The sequence below is a fragment of the Podarcis melisellensis genome (assembly GCF_964234715.1).
Source record: "Podarcis melisellensis genome assembly, chromosome: 14".
Taxonomy (NCBI): domain Eukaryota; kingdom Metazoa; phylum Chordata; class Lepidosauria; order Squamata; family Lacertidae; genus Podarcis; species Podarcis melisellensis.
The window spans coordinates 18,032,423-18,050,876 of NC_138546.1; the positions used below are offsets into that span (position 1 = coordinate 18,032,423).

At 48.3% G+C, this 18,454-nt stretch overlaps 1 protein-coding gene across 3 annotated transcripts in view; it reads right to left on the reverse strand.

Moving 5' to 3' along the window:
• Nucleotides 1–4,810: 4,810 nt before the first annotated feature.
• SBK1 (SH3 domain binding kinase 1) overlaps nucleotides 4,811–18,454 on the reverse strand; it is a 71,171-nt gene continuing 57,527 nt past the window's right edge. For all 3 annotated transcript variants that reach the window (XM_081888048.1, XM_081888049.1, XM_081888050.1), the window contains exons 2-4: nucleotides 9,639–9,841; nucleotides 8,687–8,889; nucleotides 4,811–8,289 (exon numbers count right to left, since the gene is read on the reverse strand). In XM_081888048.1, the coding sequence (XP_081744174.1) occupies nucleotides 7,501–8,289; nucleotides 8,687–8,889; nucleotides 9,639–9,841 (1,195 nt within the window). In that variant the 3' untranslated portion in view covers nucleotides 4,811–7,500. The remainder of the gene's footprint in view (nucleotides 8,290–8,686; nucleotides 8,890–9,638; nucleotides 9,842–18,454) is intronic.

The window sequence follows — 18,454 nt, forward strand, 5'->3', positions numbered from 1 at the left end:
TTCGCCTGCAGTGTCGCCTGAGGCCTCTGGCAGCTCCCGGTAGAATTGGCTCAGCTGTCGCAGGGCCAGGCATGGATCAAGGAAAACACGGCATGCATATTCATGAGGAGCCGTGTCAGAAGCCTGGCACACACCCTCCCCTGCTGGGTCTGTGTTGCTGAGTCTCCCGGGATCCAGCCTTTACAGAGTGCACATCAAAGCCCTCTCTCTGTGCAGGCCGTGGGCAGCACTTCATGCTGGAATGCAGCCCCCCATCACTACACCCCCAGGCATGCTCAAAGCTCCTTGGAAGCCAACATCCTTTGACCTGGAAAACAGCCTTCTCCTTCCAGCTGTGTAAACGGTCAGGCTGAAACCGGTAGACAGGGAACTTGCTTCAGACCTGGGCCATATTCACACCATACATACCCGTGATGCCACTTTTAACAGTCACATTGTTCCCTACAAAGGCTTCTGGGAGCTGTAGTTTGTGAAGGTTGCTGAGAGTTTATAGGGGACCCTTATTCCCCTCCCAGAATTTAGGGAGAGCGATTGATTGTTAAACTAGAGATGGATTTAGGGCAGCGCAACTGGTTCTTCTGCACTGGGTGCCTAGGGGACACCGCAGGGAGTCCCAACTATGACCTAGTGAATTGAGCAGAATGTGTCAAAAAGTGAAAATCCAGACACTTTTGCCCAAAGTTGTTGAGCGTTCTTTGCAAAATCTCAAAAAATAAATAAATTGCTGTCTTTGAGCTATTTTTGAGAAAATTCGGAAAACTCTGTCTTCCAATATGGCTGGACATATGGCAACCCCATTTAAAGTGCAGTCAAACCAACAATTCATGTTTTGCTAGATAGGCGCATGATAGGAGCTGAAGCTCACAGTGTTTTCCTGTAAAGTTGCTAAATATGTGAGAGATACTCCCACTGTGCCCTGACAGGAGGTGGGCATAACTATGTATTCTCCTACCTGCCTGGGCACACCCTCTTCCTCTTTCCACTCTGCCAGCAATGTGAGAACATCTGGATATCCGATCTCCAAGCTCAGACTACCTTTGAAGCTAAACCTAATTATGTGTTTGCAACTGAATTACCATGTTAAGCCTGCCTGAACAAAGCTGTTGCATCTGCTACTCTTCAACAGGCGTTCTGGGTGAGTAAAGAGGACATTCCCAACATAGGGAGCCAGACCATAGATCCATCTAACTCAGTATTGTCTACACTGGCCGGCAGCAGCAACCCCGGGTTGCAGAGGAGGCTCTTTCCCAGCCCTACCTGGAGATGCCTAGGATTGAACTTGGGACCTTGCATGCAGGGCAGATGCCCTGTCACTGAACTACAGCATTTCACATTGGCATTAGTGCTGGGGAACAGAATAGCCCAAATCTTCTCCCCTATGCCACCATCTTTCCACCCTCTTGCATGCACGAAGATAGACAGGTCCATGTTTTTACCCCCTTTTTATTTTTTAGCAATTGTCCGCAATATAGAATTAATTAAATAACATTTAAAAACCTCCTTTTCACAAGTCAAGAGAATTCCAGAATATTTACAAACGTTTGTTCCGCGCTGTCGCGTGTGTGTGTGATGGTGAATGTTTCTTTGCTCCATTTTTAAAATCTTTTCTCTTTCTCCTCTGGGAAGGAGTGGAAGAAGTTGCCTATCCGGGGTGTGTGTGTGAGAGAGAAAGAATATGTAAGCCCCACGTTGGCACATAACCTTGATGGTGGCTTGGCAACACCCCTTCCCTCTCCTTTGCAGGAGTACACTATAAGAACGGCGCTTACACATCCGACCAGTTCACAATGCTAAGTCACAAACACAACCACGTAAGGCAGTGAAGCTTCCCCAAAGGTGTGGTTTTTCCAAACAACAGAATAGTCCTTGAAAAGGGCTACCATCACCCCATCCCAGAGGAGGGCTGGCCATGAGGCAAGGTGAAGGGGTGGAGTCTGGGCATGGTTTAGGGAAGCTTTTAATGTTTAATAGGTTATTGTATTTTAGTGTTTTGTTGGAAGCCGCCCAGAGTAGCTGGGGGGACCCAGCCAGATGGGCGGGGTATAAATAATTAATTATTATTGTTATTATAAAGAGTGGCATTGTGGGAAGCAGATGGAGCACATTAAAGAGGCTGGGCCGGCCCTACCATTAGCGCCTGCCATCTCGGCTGGACCTAAGTCATGGTTTTTGCTTAGTGTTATGTCTGAACCATGGTCTTTGTACAAAAAAGCCATGAACTATAACCAAAGTTTGCTCTTGGCTTGCACCTCATGATCTGACTGAGCAAAACAAACCATGATCCTGGGTTCTGATGTACGGTTAAGCGAAACCATGGCTTAGCTCTGTGTAGGGTGGCAGCAGATAGGGATGGGGAAATCAGTCAGTTTTGGTTTCTCTTTTGCTATCTCCTTTTCCCAGCCTTAAGTTCAGTTTTCCACATCCGTTTACAATTTATTAATTTATTTTTCAAGCCTTCGTGAAAATTAATTGGCACTTTAGTGCAGATTTCTTCTCACATACGTTTTGTGTGTACTATTCTGCCTAAGATATGCGTTTTATTTTATTGCAAATCAATTTTGCTTACTATACAGTGCAATCACATCTTACCAGCATCTAACTCATGTGCAATTTCAACCCTTTGTGGGTGATTCCTACATTACAGGAGATTGGACTAAATGACCCTTGGGGTCCCTTCCAAATCTACAGTTCTATGAAGGGAGGCTGGTTGAAATTGCATGAGTTAAATCGAAGCAATGGGGATAACTTAAAAGCTCTTTTTGTGTGGAGATGCTATGCATGGGAAGAGCTTTAAAGCTCTCCTCCTTGCTTGGGGGGCAGCTCAGTACATCAACTCTGGGATGCTCTCGTGAGGCCATCCCAGCTCCTGCGAGATCTCACAGAAGCACACCTGTAGTCAATGTGCTGAGCGCCTCTTGCCTCAACAAGACAGAGAGCTTAAAACCTTTTGGGAGGCCAGATCTGCTTGGGGTTTCTTGGCACAAAAAGAGCTTCTAGGCTGCCTCATACTTGTTTATCTCTCTCTCCCTCCAGCTATGGGTTGGTTGTACCCTTGGAACTGAACCCTGGCATAAATTGCCATCGTACTGCAATGCATTTTTGCATGTTCTTTACACTAGTACATGCATTTATATGCACACATTGGCCTGCTATATGCATTATCCACACACATTACTTGGCTGGAGAACAACAGAGCACAATTGGGAGAGGTGTGAATTTTGAAGAACGGATGTGTTTCCGTTTACATATTATTTCAGAAACCGAATTAAGCAAGTTCACGTCTAAATGCAAACTGATCAAATTTCTTCCCATCGCCTTTCAACCATAGCAAAGCTTGACTATAGCTTAAAGCAATGTAGGAACCAATCCAACAGCTCTCTGGAATAGGGTCCCTTTTCTTATGAAGAGCAACAACCAAATGCTAAATGCCACTCCCCCATATGATTTTGGTATCTTCCTTTTGGGGGAAAAGCCTTTTCTCCAGAACTGAAGGAGCCTCATCAGAATCACACATTTGGGGAAGTTTCACTGCCTCAATGCTACAACAGGAAATCACCATTATCTTAAATGTGTTTTCTTCTTTTAAAAAATAAAAAGCATAGTATTTTCCATAACACACCCATCTTCCACATGAGGTGTTTTTTTTTGTTTGCTTTCCAAAAAATTATTACCATTGTAATGTTTTTGTTTTAAATTAAAAGAAAGAAAGCTTTCCTTCTCAATTGCGACAAAAACTGAGGTAATGCATGTTTGACACGGGGAGGGGAAAACCTCTTATATGGTGAGGGGAACAAGTCCAAAAGTGGACGGGCAACAGAAGGGAAAACAAAGACCAAGAACAAGGATAATGGAAAACATGTCACACTCGCGCGCGCCCAACAGACCCCATTCCCAACATCCCCAACCTTCCCCCTCAATTCCCCCCCTCAAAACAATTCGAAAAATAAAAATAAACCAAAACAAGGTCTATATGGTGTTCTTAATCCTTATCTACATTATTGCACAAAAGATCAAGGACAATTGGAACCTAAGGCAAAAAGGAGACGTTGCGGCTAATATCTAAAAATTCTGTGCAATGCCTATTTCTAAAAAAAGTCTAGCCTCGGCTGCCACTCCACACAGAGACAAGATGGCGGCAGTGACGCCAAGGAGAAAGGGAGGGGAAACAGCTGCGCCCACTCGGGAAGTCAAGACATACGGATTAACAAGCGGGGACTACGAATTGGCGAAGAGAGGAGTGGCGGGGTGTGCCAGGTCACACCGAAGGAGGTCAGGAATCGCCTGGTGCACCCCCAACACGCAGAGCTTGCCTGAAAGGAGGCAGCGGTAAAGGCAGTTAAAGTGGTGTCTCTCACATACATGCTCTTCCACTCTCCCACAACCCTGGTCAGGGTCTGGGCTAGAGGGTGGAGCCACGGTAAGGTTGCGCTTGGTCACCTCAGGCTGCTGTGTTATCCGGAGCTTACAGACAACTGGGGTTGTGGGACGAACGGGAGTCGGCACTGATGACACAGAAAGTGCACCCTTGCCTTTTTCACACACACACACACACACACACACACACACACACACACAATCTGGTTAAATACCAGCTGCTGGGCAGTGCCCCCTCGAGTTGGGAAGGGGTGGGGAAGTGGTGGCGGGCAGCCACTTTTGAGATTTTGTAAACTGCTTGTTGCTTCGGAAATAGCGTTTTAGCCCTTTGTGTGGAAAGGATGGAACCCTGGGGAGATTGAGACACACACAAGACACACCCGGCAGGCCCGCAGTCTGGCTCGGAGGAGAGATGAGTGTGTACAACTCAGCTCAGCCCAGGGCCATTCTCACCTAGGTTGGGAAATGGAAGGCGAGGCAAGCGGATGGGGACGAAGGAAGGAGACGCAACAACAGACTTGGCTTTATCAGAGAGACACTGCAAAAGGCCTGCCTTCCTCTCCAGAGTTGACCCTCCCCAAAGGAACAGCACCAAGGGGTGACTACCATGACTTCTGGGAGCAAGGCCTCCCCACAGCTCAAGGGGTTCAAGTCGACAGCAAAGGGAGGTCAGTGTTGGTCTAAGCCCTTGGTGAAAGGAGGGCATCTTGTCGCTAGGAGCCCCGTTGTGGAAAGGTCAAAAATCCTTGCCATTTGCCTCCTAAGCCCTAGTTGAATTGAAAACAGATCCACTCCTCTGTGACTTGCCACAACGCACAGGCACGGCCTTTGGTCTTCATTCTCAACTGATTTCCCTACCCAATTGCAACCAATGGGTTATGGGGACATTTTGCCATGGGCAATGTTGTTTTAGCACAGTCTACACTTCAGTCATACTGCGATGACCCCCCCCCAAAAAACCCTCCCTACTTTTCTTCCCCACACCCTACCCTGTCCCAAAGAATATATCTGTACCAGAATCCTGATTATAAAGTCAGCCCAGAGAGATGGGCAGTATGAACTGGCAGCCCTTGGTGTCATCTGAGGGTCTCCATTAGGCACAGGGCATTGCTCCCTCTAGGATGGGCTCTAGTCCTGGCTCCTGTAATGTTTAGATGTCCATGTTTTCCAGCATACTAGAATCCTAAGCCGTTGTTCCAACTCGGGTTTTATATAGGATTCTTCTCTTTATATAAAAGCTAGGCCAGTTAGAAAACCATAAACGAGTTTAGCAGGCCTCAGTTCAAGAGCTTCTTTGATACTCAATACATTCTTATGAAGCCACCCAGTCTTACAGTTCCCTAGGGGTATACCCTACATACCCTGAAACTTTCTGCCCAATTGCTCCTTATTGGACTGGTGTTCAACAAGACCAGGGGTGGGCAAGTTGTGGCCTTGGGGCCACATGGGAATCTTGGCCCAATTTCACATGGGTGGAGGTGTAAGATGATGACAGAAAGAGAGAGGAAATGAGAGAGCAAAGGGGGCAGAAGAAAGAGAGGAAGAGGATGGTAAAAAGAGAGAAAAGAGAGCAGCAGAAAGAAAAGGTGGAAGAGAGATAAAAAGGAGGTGACTGAAAAAAGAAAGACAGGGAGCAACAGAAAGAGAGGGAAAAGGAGATGGTAGAAAGAAAGATAGGGTAGCCATATTCACCTTTGGCCTGGCCCTGCCTGATTTTGACTCCTGTTCCACCCACTTTCAAGGTGTGTCTCCCCCCACCTCAATAGAAGGAATGCAGTTCTTGACAAGGAAAAAGATTGCCCACCCCTGAACTAGAGAGCCCTATCTGAGCTGTGAACTCCCAGTGCGCTGCAGGAAGAAGCTTGTGCTCCCACACAGAGCGCCCTTCCCCTCACACGGGCACCTCTTGCAGTGCGCATGCCTGGTTGTGATCACAGGCGGGCGGTGGCCGCACAAAATGGCTTCCCCTCTGTCCTCCCCATCATTCGGCCCAAGCACCCAAGCCTTTTCCTCAGGGGCGGTGGCCACGTGGCCAACAGTGAACAACTGACCCGAACATCCAGACTGTAGAGACACATTTACATACAGCCACACACACACACGTTGACACAGGAAACACTTGCTACATCAGTGGCACCAATGGCATCACTGTGATATCTCTGTGGTCCCCGGATTGCCCTGACTCTGCACTTTGCTCACACCTGGGGGGTTAGCGCCAGTCAGAAATAAAAACGACTCTCCCCGCCACTTCCTCAGGAAGTGATATATTAGCTGTGCTACGTGTCGGTCTCAGCTGGGATCCCTGTCCCGCCCCCCTTGCTATTGGAATTGGAAGCTGGATCCAGTATAAGTGCCAATTGAACAGACAGCCCTCCCCCAGCACACTGAGCTCACCAGCCTCTTTTTCTGGGAGTTTGTTCTGACTTCACCCCCTGGCAACCAGGCATAGGGGCGCTGTAAGCCAGTTGATGCCCAGCAAAGAGGCTCCAGATGACTTAAATAACCAGCCCCAGCCTCTTTGCTTACCACCAACTCTATCCCAGCAGGCCCAGAAAGAAACTGCTTGCCAGATCAATGGGGCTCTTCTGCCCCCACTTCTGCCCCTCCACCCCAACCCAATCCATTATTATTATTATTTTCATCGCAAGGATCCCCACTCAGAAAGCATCTCAACACTACTCCTGATGGGCAAAAAAGGAAAGCCACCAGCCAACTGGATTTCCCTCCCCTCCCTTCAGAGACAAAGTCCCGATTCCCTCAGATGTTCATCCTTGAGGTGCTATGGGCTCCGTCTTCTCCTGCCACCAACTCAGCAGTCCCTTAATCCAGCCCTCAGCTCCTAGTCTTCAAGTGAATGAGGAGAGAAGGCCTTTCTTCTCCTGTGGCCTCAGACAACCATGGACATCCTTAGGATTACTGAGGAAAACGGAAAGCCACATTTTCTATCCTCTTTCCCCACCACCCCTGTTTTTCGTTGTTGTTGTTTTTTTGCTTCAAAAGACATGGATCCCGGTCCCCAAAATGGATTCCGTTCGCACGCAGCCTGTCCCAGAGCAGGAGAGGGCATTGCAGTGCTGACATCTGAACTGCAGGCCGTGAGGCACCGAGGGGCCTGCCACGCCCTCGTCAGACGCAGATCTCGATGGCTGTGGCCAGGACCATCTGGCCTTTGCCTTTGTCCTGCCGCCCATCAGTCCTGCTTCCCGCCCCAGGAGAAGGGAGGCCAGACTCTGAGGCAGACAACCGGGAGACGCTGCCTTCTGTCAGGATGGTCCTCTTGAGGGGGGTCGGGGTGCAAGTGCTGGGCGTCTCGTGGCGGTGAGGGCCGGCTGAGAGCTTGTCGCCGGTGTGCTTGCGGGAGCGGTAGGAGGGCCGGCGCCGCACCTCCGACATCAGGTCGTACTTGATGAAGAAGAAGACCTCCTTCACAGGGCAGCGCTTCTCCGGGTCCAGGGCCAGCAAGCGCTGAAACATCCGCAGCGCGTTGTCCGTGAAGCGGCGCCACTGGGAGGGCAGCCCCGCCAGGCGCCCCTTTTGCCACCTCACAAACTCCTCAAAGAAGGTGTCCGAGGCTGAGGCTGCCTCCCAGGGGAAGTTGCCCGTCAGCACGCAGAAGATGAGCACCCCGAAAGCCCATACGTCAATGCTGGTGTCCACGGTGAAGCCCTCGGCCCGGCCGGCCTGGCACACCTCGGGCGCCGTGTACGGGATGGTCCCGCTGATGCGCTTCACCCGGCACCCCACTTTGCGTGTCATGCCGAAATCGGCCAGCTTGACACGCCGGCAGTCGCGGTCGAAGAGGAGGACGTTTTCCGGCTTGATGTCCCGGTGGACTAAGTTTTTGCTGTGCATGTAATCTAAGGCCAGGCCAAGCTGCTGCACACAGCGCTTCACCATGTCCTCAGGAAGCCCCACCTGCAGGTAGAGAGAGAGAGATACCATCAGCTAGGAAAGGGCAGCTGGAAACGCTAGGAATGAACATGGCCTCCCAAGAACACTCAACGACTCTAAAGGCTCCATTTCCTGTTGTTATCAAAGTGAGCCTTGGCAACTCGGGGAATGACCAACGATTCTCCTGAAGCTGATCTCAGTGCTCAAGTCAGGATATAAGGGTTCAGGCAATTCCTGGGATCGAATGTGAAACCACTCTGAGAATTGCAGCTCAACTCCTTTAACAAACTATAGCTCCCAGAATTCTTAGAGGGAAGCCATGCCTGTTTAATGCGGTATCATAGAGCTTTAGATGTATGGGTTGAATGTGGCCTGAGGGACCCAAACAGCCAAAAAGCCAGTGGAACTGAGGCCTAGTTACCTGTGGCGGAATGATGTCAAAGAGGTCTCCGCCAGGTGCATATTCCTGGGCGAACACATAACAGTCCTCCGTCTCAAAGACCACATCAAAGACCTTGATGATAAAGGGGCTCGAGGAGAGTGTATTGGTAATGCTGAACTCCCTCAGGAAGTTCTTCAGCTTCGTCTTGTTCTTGTTGACAAACTTCAGCGCCATCTTGGTGCCTGTAAATGGGGAGGGAGAAGTGGGAGGAAGGACGGAGAATGCTCAGAATGTCACACTTTGACTTACGAAAGCAGAACAAAATGATTTCAGAGTTTACCGCCTTGATGGAGCAATCGTGCTAACTGGAAAGGAACTTTTGATGGGGCTGAAGGTTCCCCACAGGTTGTGGCATGTGTTATGGTCAATCCCTGAGAGAGGACAGGGTGAATTGGATTGAGGGTGCATAGAGTCTAGACCAGGCTTCCTCAAACTTGGCCGTCTAGATGTTTTTGGCCTACAACTCCCATGATCCCTAGCTAGTAGGATCAGTGGTCAGGGATGATGGGAATTGTAGTCTCAAAAACATCTGAAGGGCTGAGTTTGAGGAAACATGATTTAGACAGCTGTACAAAGGTAATGTTTAGATTCACTGCTCTGCTCACATTTGACTCTGGCCCCACCACTGGAATGTGCCCCCTGGAATATTGCCCAGAAGGGAATGTGGCCCTCAGGCTGCTTTAAATGAAACATACAGGTGGAAGAGGTAATTGCTTCAGGAGCCAGGTATCTCAGGAGTACATAAGGCAGGTATGGGGAATGTGTGGTCCTGCAGATGTTGCTACAAACCCCATCATCCCTGGTCAATGACCAACCTGATGGGAGCTGCAGATCAGCAACACCTGGAGGGACAATGGTCCCTCACACCTGACCTAAGGCATGGGTGTCCTCTAGCTTGGACTCTACCAGCAGAGGGCACTGCTAGGCTCACCTGTGCTCTTGTGGGAAACAAGGTCCACCTTGCCGTAGGTCCCTTTTCCCAGCTCGCGGATGAGGTCATAGTGTTTGTTGATGTCCGTGCCGGACAGCGTGCGGATGGCCAGTGACTGCATGTCCTCCGTGATGAGGGGGACCCCACAGCAAGCCAGCTTGCGTGTCGGTTCCTGCTCAATAGAGCCCGCACTCATGGTCACACTGGAAGACAGAAAAGGAAAGGCATTGGTCAACCATCACGCCTTCCTAATACCTTCTGGGATGCAGGAGTCGAGTCTGTGGCATCCATCCAAAACCCAGGCTGCGATTCTCTTTTCCCCTCTACTTTCACTCAGAAACCATGAACTCTGAAATATCACAATTCTGCAAATGCCAATGTTAACATGCAAGTTAATGAAATAACATTTGGGAAACCGGAGTTCAGAACCACGGCAGTTCAGATGCTCATGTAGGTTTTGTACATCCGCGCCTGGTTCAAGCTGAAAGGTGAGTGAGGACACAGAAAACTGGTCCCAGTTGTTATAGAAACTACTGAATGGGGTTTTAGATATGTATACCAAAGCCACAGCTAGTTAAATATACAAGTGTGGGTGTCAGGCTAGCATTGCTGTAATTATTATAAAGTACAAATACAGAATATCCACGGCAAATACTCTTAAAATAGTATATCACCTTCCCTGCCTCCTGGTTTTGTTTTTTTTTTAATCTGCTGCACGTATATCAGATGTGGGGGATTTTTGGCCCTCTAGATGCTGCTGAACTCATCCAAATTGTGGCCATCGGTACATATTGCTGGAGCGAGTTTCATAGTTTTTAACTATGCGCTGCATGCAGAAGTACTTTCTTTTCTCCTGAATCTTTCAACATACAGATGCATTAGATGTCCGTGAGTTCTAGAGTTATTGGAGAAAGAGGAAAACTTTTCTCTATCATTCCACTCCCCCCCCCCAATCTGGCATAATGCATACATTTTGTGCCAGATCCATGCGCAAACGCTGCTTCAGAGAAGCATAAGGGGAGGGATATGGATAGTCTGGAAGTAGCAGGAGACAATTTGCACTTTTCTGAGCGGAACTCCCCTCCCCCTCCCAAAAGGCATCATTAGCCATTCCCCTTTCAGGATACAGTGCAGAAGCGCCATACATCTCCCTGCTCTAGATACATCAGCCCTCATGATGTCACCTACTGCAAACAGCACTGCCTGCCTCTCCCTGCAGATTTTGCCTTGGCGGCTCCCCGCCCCCCAACCTGCAAGGCTCGCCACCTAAAAATTCAAGAGGGTCTAGCTTGATATGAGTGAAGTGGGATCTGAGGTTAGTCCCATTGTGCCTCCCTCTGAGTGGAAGCATAGTGCAAGCGGGAGCCCTGCAACAAAATGTTGCAGTGTGGAGCCCACCCGGTCATAGTTCCGCCAGCTCCATTCCATTCTCTACTCCCCATTTCCCCTTTTCCTTCCCTCCAGCAGCTTCTCCATGCCCACAGAGCGCACTCACTTCCCAATGGGCTGTTTGCAGCCCCTCCATATTGGTTCTCCTCCCCTCTTACAATTTGGGTTGTGTTTTCTTTTGGGGTCAGCGAATGGACGCGCCGATGCTCAATCCCAGCCATATACAATTCATTGGTTCCTCCCAGTCATATGAATGGGGAGCTCTTCTGTCCCCGGGACATTTAGAAATAACGTCTCGGTGTGAGCAAGGAAACGGTCCATCCAGACATGGAGTTGGGTCTCTCTGGTCACTTTATATCTACGCCTCCCATTGCCCACCAGCCTTGTCTGGCCATTGAGTTTACACTGAGCTATTCTGGGAAGACTTGCTAATTAAGCAGATATAGATTTATATAGGTACTAGGCCTTTGTTGTACTGCTTTCAATGCCTATTTAAAAACTTGGGCAAGCATACCCAGACACATAATTCTATCATGTACATTTATTTTTAAAATCTGGCCCTGCTTGACAAGGATCCTTATCTGAGATGCAGCAACTAGGCCTATACATTGCATTCCCAAGTCAGCTGCACCTAGATGTTTGGATCGGGGCACAATGACAATTACATTCCGGCATCCTCCCCAAGCCCACTTCATCCCATACCATGAATTGGGATAAATAGGGTGGCGAACCCAGGACTCTGCTGCATAATTCATTCCGTTGATTCATTATTATTACTTTCTTCCTCCAGCTCAGACTAAAATTGCTGTGTTTAACTGCTTCTCATTGACTAAACGATCACCCCCCCGCCCCCCGCTTCCTCGCTCTGTTGTCTGTGGCAGGTATTTATAGGCAGTCGCTATGTCTCCCTCTGGTAACAGCCGCTTCTCTCCTCAAAAGACCTCGCATCCCTCTTAGGGGACGGGGCAGTGACCCAAGGCTAGAGAATGCATGCTCTGCACGGCCAAAGTCCTGGGTTCGATACCAGGTATTGCCACCTGAGATAAAGGCACAGTTAGCAGACCCTAACTGTGGCCAAGACCCTAGACACCTGCCAGAGGAGATGATAATGGGATTGACAGACAGAGTACCAGAACACAGGGACCTGACTTTTTCTGAGCCAGACCAAATGGCCACCTACCTCAGTACAGTGGTACCTCAGGTTAAGTACTTAATTCATTCTGGAGGTCCGTTCTTAACCTGAAACTGTTCTTAACCTGAAGCACCACTTTAGCTAATGGGGCCTCCTGCTGCCGCCGCGCCGCCAGAGCACAATTTCTGTTCTCATCCTGAAGCAAAGTTCTTAACCCGAGGTAATATTTCTGGGTTAGAGAAGTCTGTAACCTGAAGCGTATGTAACCTGAAGTGTATGTAACCCGAGGTACCACTGTACTTGCACTTTGATGTGCTTTCGAACTGCTAGGTTGGCAGGAGCAGGGACTGAACAACTGGAGCTCACCCTGTCGCAGGGATTTGAACCGCCGACCTTCTGATCGGCAAGTCCTAGGCTCTGTGGTTTAACCCACAGCGCCACCTGTGTCCCTAGTGGCGTCTGCAACCTGAGGTACCACTGTACTGCCCTACACCAGAGGAGCGGGGCCTTTCTTTGGTTCCACAGATAGGTTAGGTTGAGAGGCAGCGACTGGCCCTCGGTCACTCAGTGAGCTTCATGGCTGAGTGGAAATTTGAACCCGGGTCTCCTGAGTCCTGGATCCAACCTTCGAACCATGAAACCTGTCCCAATTCAACAGGGAAAGATCTGCATTTCTGGTATCCACCCCTGCTGAAACACTGTCCCCTTGAGGACATATTTAAAAGGCGGACAGAAAATCCGCACATGCTAATTTATATGTATAGATGCAAATCACGGCCAACTTCCAGAAAAGCTGCCCTGTAACTACTTTGGGTGGAATTATGATGGAAACAGGATGGGAAATTGCCAGTGTTTGATTATTCATCCCATGTCTGGAAACAAAGTCAATCCAGCGCATCTGGTCAGTATGAGATGCTGTTATTGCTTTCTGTCCTCAAACGATAAGTGATTGATTACGGGTCTTCCTTCCCCCCTCCCCCCATGGCATTATTTGCTTTGCACTGAAACGAATGGGATGGTATTACATCACGACAATGCAATTTACATGCTTTAGGTGGTTAATTATGTAGGGGATATAATTTTGCCATGGCAGACAGCAAGACGGATAACATATTTGGGGGCGGAAGATGAACTGCCGCGGAACAGAGACACTGCTGCATGTGATGAATACAGGGAAGGAGACAAAACAATGCTTTCTTACATCCCTACCTGTAAACAATGTTTAAAAGGGGGGTAGGAAGTTTGTGACCTGGGGCAGAATACACCCCTTAGTAACACCCGTGCTTTTAGGAGATGCCTTTAAAAAAACAACTATTGGGTGTAAGTTTCTACAATTGTTATTTTTCAAGTTTCAAAGCAACATTAGCAATGGGAAGCTCACTTTTCTTTTTACAGCAAATAATAATAATAATAATAATAATAATAATAATAATAATAATAATAAATTATTTATACCCCGCCCATCTGGCTGAGTTTCCCCAGCCACTCTGGGTGGCTCCCAATCAAGTATTAAAAACAATACAGCGTTAAATATTAAAAACTTCCCTGAACAGGGCTGCCTTCAGATGTCTTTTAAAGATAGGATAGCTACTTATTTCCTTCACATGTGAAGGGAGGGTGTTCCACAGGTTGGGCGCCACTACCAAGAAGGCTCTCTGTCTGATTCCCTGTAACCTTATTTCTCGCAATGAGGGAACCGCCAGAAGGCCCTTGGCGCTGGATCTCAGTGTCCGGACTGAACGATGGGGGTGGAGACGCTCCTTCAGAGCAAACCTCTGGCGAACACCTGTCCATGTATCTTAAAGTAACTAAGCCTTGGTACATGCAACTGCAGCAATCACATCTTATTCCCCTGTCTATCCCACCTCCACTTCCATCTCCTTCCTCTGCTGTCTCCTCTATGTCTATTTCTAGATTGTAAACCCCTTGGGGGAAGGGCGTGGCCTTCTCATTCTCTGCTAAGCATCATGCGCGTTGACACTGCTGAACAAATTAATCAGCACTATCCTCTCGATTCCTGCATACATGAATGTCAGCGCAGAACTGTGAACGCCAAGGCTTTGTCGGTGCATAACCTCCAATACACATGACCCTGTGAGCTAGGTTCATTTTGAATTCTTAAGTATGGATTGTGTCCAACTGAGTTCTACTCAGAGTAAGCCCATTAGAATCAATGGACCTCTATGCATTTGGCGGTATTCAGCTAAATACTGGTGCTCAGGCAAAGATGGATGCCAGCACCACAGGACTTCCCCCCTCTCTTCTTCCTTAAAGGGTTCCAAACCACCCAGAAATCTGCTCTGGAGGATTGGGAGAACCCCCAGGGGGACAGATTCATAGAATTAGAGAATTGTAGAGTGGTAGGGACCCCAAGGGTCATTTAGACCAGCCCCCTACAATGAAGGAATCTTTCACTTAACGTGAAAACCACGTCAAAACCACGACCCTGAGATTAAGATTCTCATGCTCTACTGACTGAGCTATCCATTTATATTAGGAAGAACGTTCCATTGCACAAGGAGAAATTGTTGCACTGATGGAACATACCTCTTAGAGCTACGCTGAATACAACCCACTGGACACAATCATGCTTTTCTTGCATTTCTTTTCCAAAATGACAAACTTGTTGCTTTTGCTTTAAATCACAGCAGGATTTTTGCAAAAGAAATCAGGAACGCAACACTTCACAGGAGGACTGGTGTTAACAGCTTCCATGTTGTTCTGTGCAGCTTTAAGGAAGAAACCAATGGTGCAGTAATCTGAATGTTACATGTGCACACGATTGTCCTTATTTCTGTTGCTGGAATATTGGACAGTATGTCACTTCTGATGGCTGCCCCGTGTTTCCAATGGTGAGACGTCCTGCCCTCCGGCAATGTCTACCCCAGCCAATTTTCACTTGATTGCTTCGATACAGCGCTGTTCAATCTTGTTGGCAAGTCTGTGCTTCAAGGCGAGTTCAACTTATCGAGACAATGTACCACTCCGGCAAGAACTACAGGTCACAGGCAGACACATCCCACTGGGGAGTAATGCGCACAGTTGCGCAATTAAGCCCCTACGCAGCCCCTGCCATTTTTTGCATAATACGTTTTTGAGGACAGATTTGATTCCGACGGTACTACCCTACCAGTTCTCTGGCTGCACATAGAGAACAGTGGCTTCTGTCGGTTATCAGAGAGCATCAAGATTCTGCCAAAAGCAACGCAATCTTCATTGGAAGCTGAAGTTCATACAGCAGTAACATGGGTGGGAGAGCATAAAAACATGAGACAAACCCTGCTGCTGGGTCAGACCAAGGGCCGATCTAGTCCAGCATCCTGTTCTCACAGTGGCCGGTGGGAAGTCGGCAAACAGGACTCGAGTACAGTTAGTATTAGTAATAATAATAATAATAATAATAATAATAATAATAATAATAATAATAAATAATAAAATTTTATTTATATCCCGCCCTCCCCAGCCAAAGCCGGGCTCAGAGCGGCTAACAACAATAAAAATAACACAGTTTACATAAAATCACAACCAATTAATTGAAATACACTCTAAAAATCAATTCATTCTAAAATCAATTCAAAATCAAATTAATGGCAAGCATTGGGCTAGAGTTCTGTGAGGATTGCCAAAGGAGGGGGTCAGGCTGTGCCTTGGCCAAAGGCCTGTGGAACAGCTCTGTCTTGCAGGCCCTGCGGAAAGATGTCAAGTCCCGCAGGGCCCTAGTCTCTTGTGACAGAGCGTTCCACCAGATTGGGGCCACGGCTGAAATGGCTCTGGTTGAGGCCAGCCATTGACAGCCTCATCCTCCATGAATTGGCCTGATCTTCTTTCGAAGCCATCACTGCCTACTGTGGGACTTAGTGCCACAGTTTAACTGTGCAATGTGTGTCTTTGCTCTGTGCCGAATCATCCAACATTCAGCTTCATTTAACAACCATGAGTTCCAGTGTTATGGGAGACAAGAAGTGTTCGAAATTAGCCAGGCGCCAGGCACACTTTGCACCTGGCTATCAGCCACTAGAAAGGGACGCAGGTAGCGCTGTGGGTTAAACCACAGAGCCTAGGACTTTCTGATCAGAAGGTCAGCGGTTTGAATCCCCGCGACGGGGTGAGCTCCCGTTGCTCGGTCCCTGCTCCTGCCAACCTAGCAGTTCAAAAGCACGTCAAAGTGCAAGTAGATAAATAGGTACCACTCTGGCGGGAAGGCAAACGGTGTTTCGTGCGCTGCTCTGGTTCACCAGAAGCAGCTTAGTCATGCTGGCCACATCACCCGGAAGCTGTATGCCGGCTCCCTCGGCCAATAAAGCGAGATGAGCGCCGCAACCCCAGAGTCATCCACGACTGAACCTAATGGTCAGGGGTCCCTTTACCTTTACCTTTATCAGCCACTAGGACCAAGTGAAGATGCCTGGGCGCCAGGATGGTGCCTGATGTCTCCACCATCTGGAGGTGCATGCCTGGGGATCACTGGATCTTGACTGTTTCCACACACAAATACCACATCCTGTAGAATTCTATCGGCTATCAAAATGAATTTCAGGACCCAAAATGCTTTTTCTGTGCAGCCAGAACAGGAACATTACAGTTAATGGTTGTAGCTTGTCTTCACTTACCCCACCCCACTGCCCTGTTCACAATTGTGAAGAATATTCTTACATTATGAATGGTCTGTGTCACCACTAAGAAAACAGAAGTAGGAATAGGCCAATATATAAACAGACTGCCGCAGAATCAAGTTACTTTTCATCTTTAAGTTCTCCACGGTCTTAACCCAGCTCAAGGTTGCCATCTGAACTAGCCAGATGTTTAACTGATAATCAATCTCAAGTCAGTCCATCATTTGAAAAATAAGATTTTAGATCCATCTGGTCCAAGAATGACAAGAAGACATTATATTTTGGCAAGTGTAACCTTGGTTTAAGGAGCCATTTGGCGCCTAGCTTATATACTGTACAGTGGACGTTCGGGTTACGAATGTGATTTGTGTGGGATGCACATTCACAACCCACAGCATTCGCAACCTGCAGTGGTGCGTCTGTGCGGGTTGTGATTCTGCGCTTCTGTGCATGCACGACCCCCGAAACCCAGAAGTAACCCGTTCCGGTACTTCCAGGTTTCGGCGGGTCCATAACCTGAAAAAAACGCAACCTAAAGCGACTGTAACCCAAGGTATGACTGTATCTGTGTTTCTAACAGTGGAGACAAGCTCTTCTCTAGCCAGTTTCCCCATACCACACATTGTTTAATATGCCACTAGGGACACAGGTGGCGCTGTGGGTTAAACCACAGAGCCTAGGACTTGCCAACCAGAAGGTCGGCGGTTCAAATCCCTGCGACAGGGTGAGCTCCAGTTGTTCAGTCCCTGCTCCTGACAACCTAGCAGTTCGAAAGCACATCAAAGTGCAAGTACAGTGGTACCTCGGGTTACATACGCTTCAGGTTGCATACGCTTCAGGTTACAGACTCCGCTAACCCAGAAATAGTGCTTCAGGTTAAGAACTTTGCTTCAGGATGAGAACAGAAATCGTGCTCCGGCTGTATCCGGTTAGTTATCAACTAACAGCACCTTCCCAATCCTTCTACAGCAGCCTTGGCATGATAAAATGTGTGCAGGAAGCAGCTCTTACTCTCCACGCAAGCTGTAAAACCAGATGATTTATTTCCTTAGCATGGGGATGCTGCACACTTCAGCTCTGCAGTTGCCCCAAGCCCTGGGTGCATCCGCTCTGCCAATAAGTAATTGGCAGCTCATTAGCAGCTCATTGCAAATGCTGGAGGCCACGTGATCAGGCTTTGTGCCCTCAGGGCAGGGAGGGCCAGAGAGTTTGCACATCATTTGCTAAGTCCAGCCGGCCTCTTGAAAGAAACAGGGGGAAAATTACAGTGCAGGGAACAACCACCCCATTATTACGTGGCAGAACATAGAATAGAATCATAGCTGGTGTTAACACAGAAATCAATACCATTAGCCCACAAGAGGGTAGACAAGGGAAAAGGTTTGTTTATGGGAGCAGGGGCTCCAGAATTTGTTAGAAGGCACGCCTCTCTCCCCACATCAAACCTCTCAGGTGAAAATGTGCATAAACATCACCTAGGAGGAGCCTTCTGGGTGCGCAGTGGGGTTGTGTGTTTGATAGGGGCTGCATTGGTGGCAATGGTGAAACGTGATCAATTGCCCAGTCAAATGATAGCCAAGTATTTAAACCATTAACTGATTAGAACAGCAACAAAGAAAATGAAGCTACTTTAAAAAGAGGGGGGATACAGCTCATTGGTAGAGATTCTGATCTGCATGCAC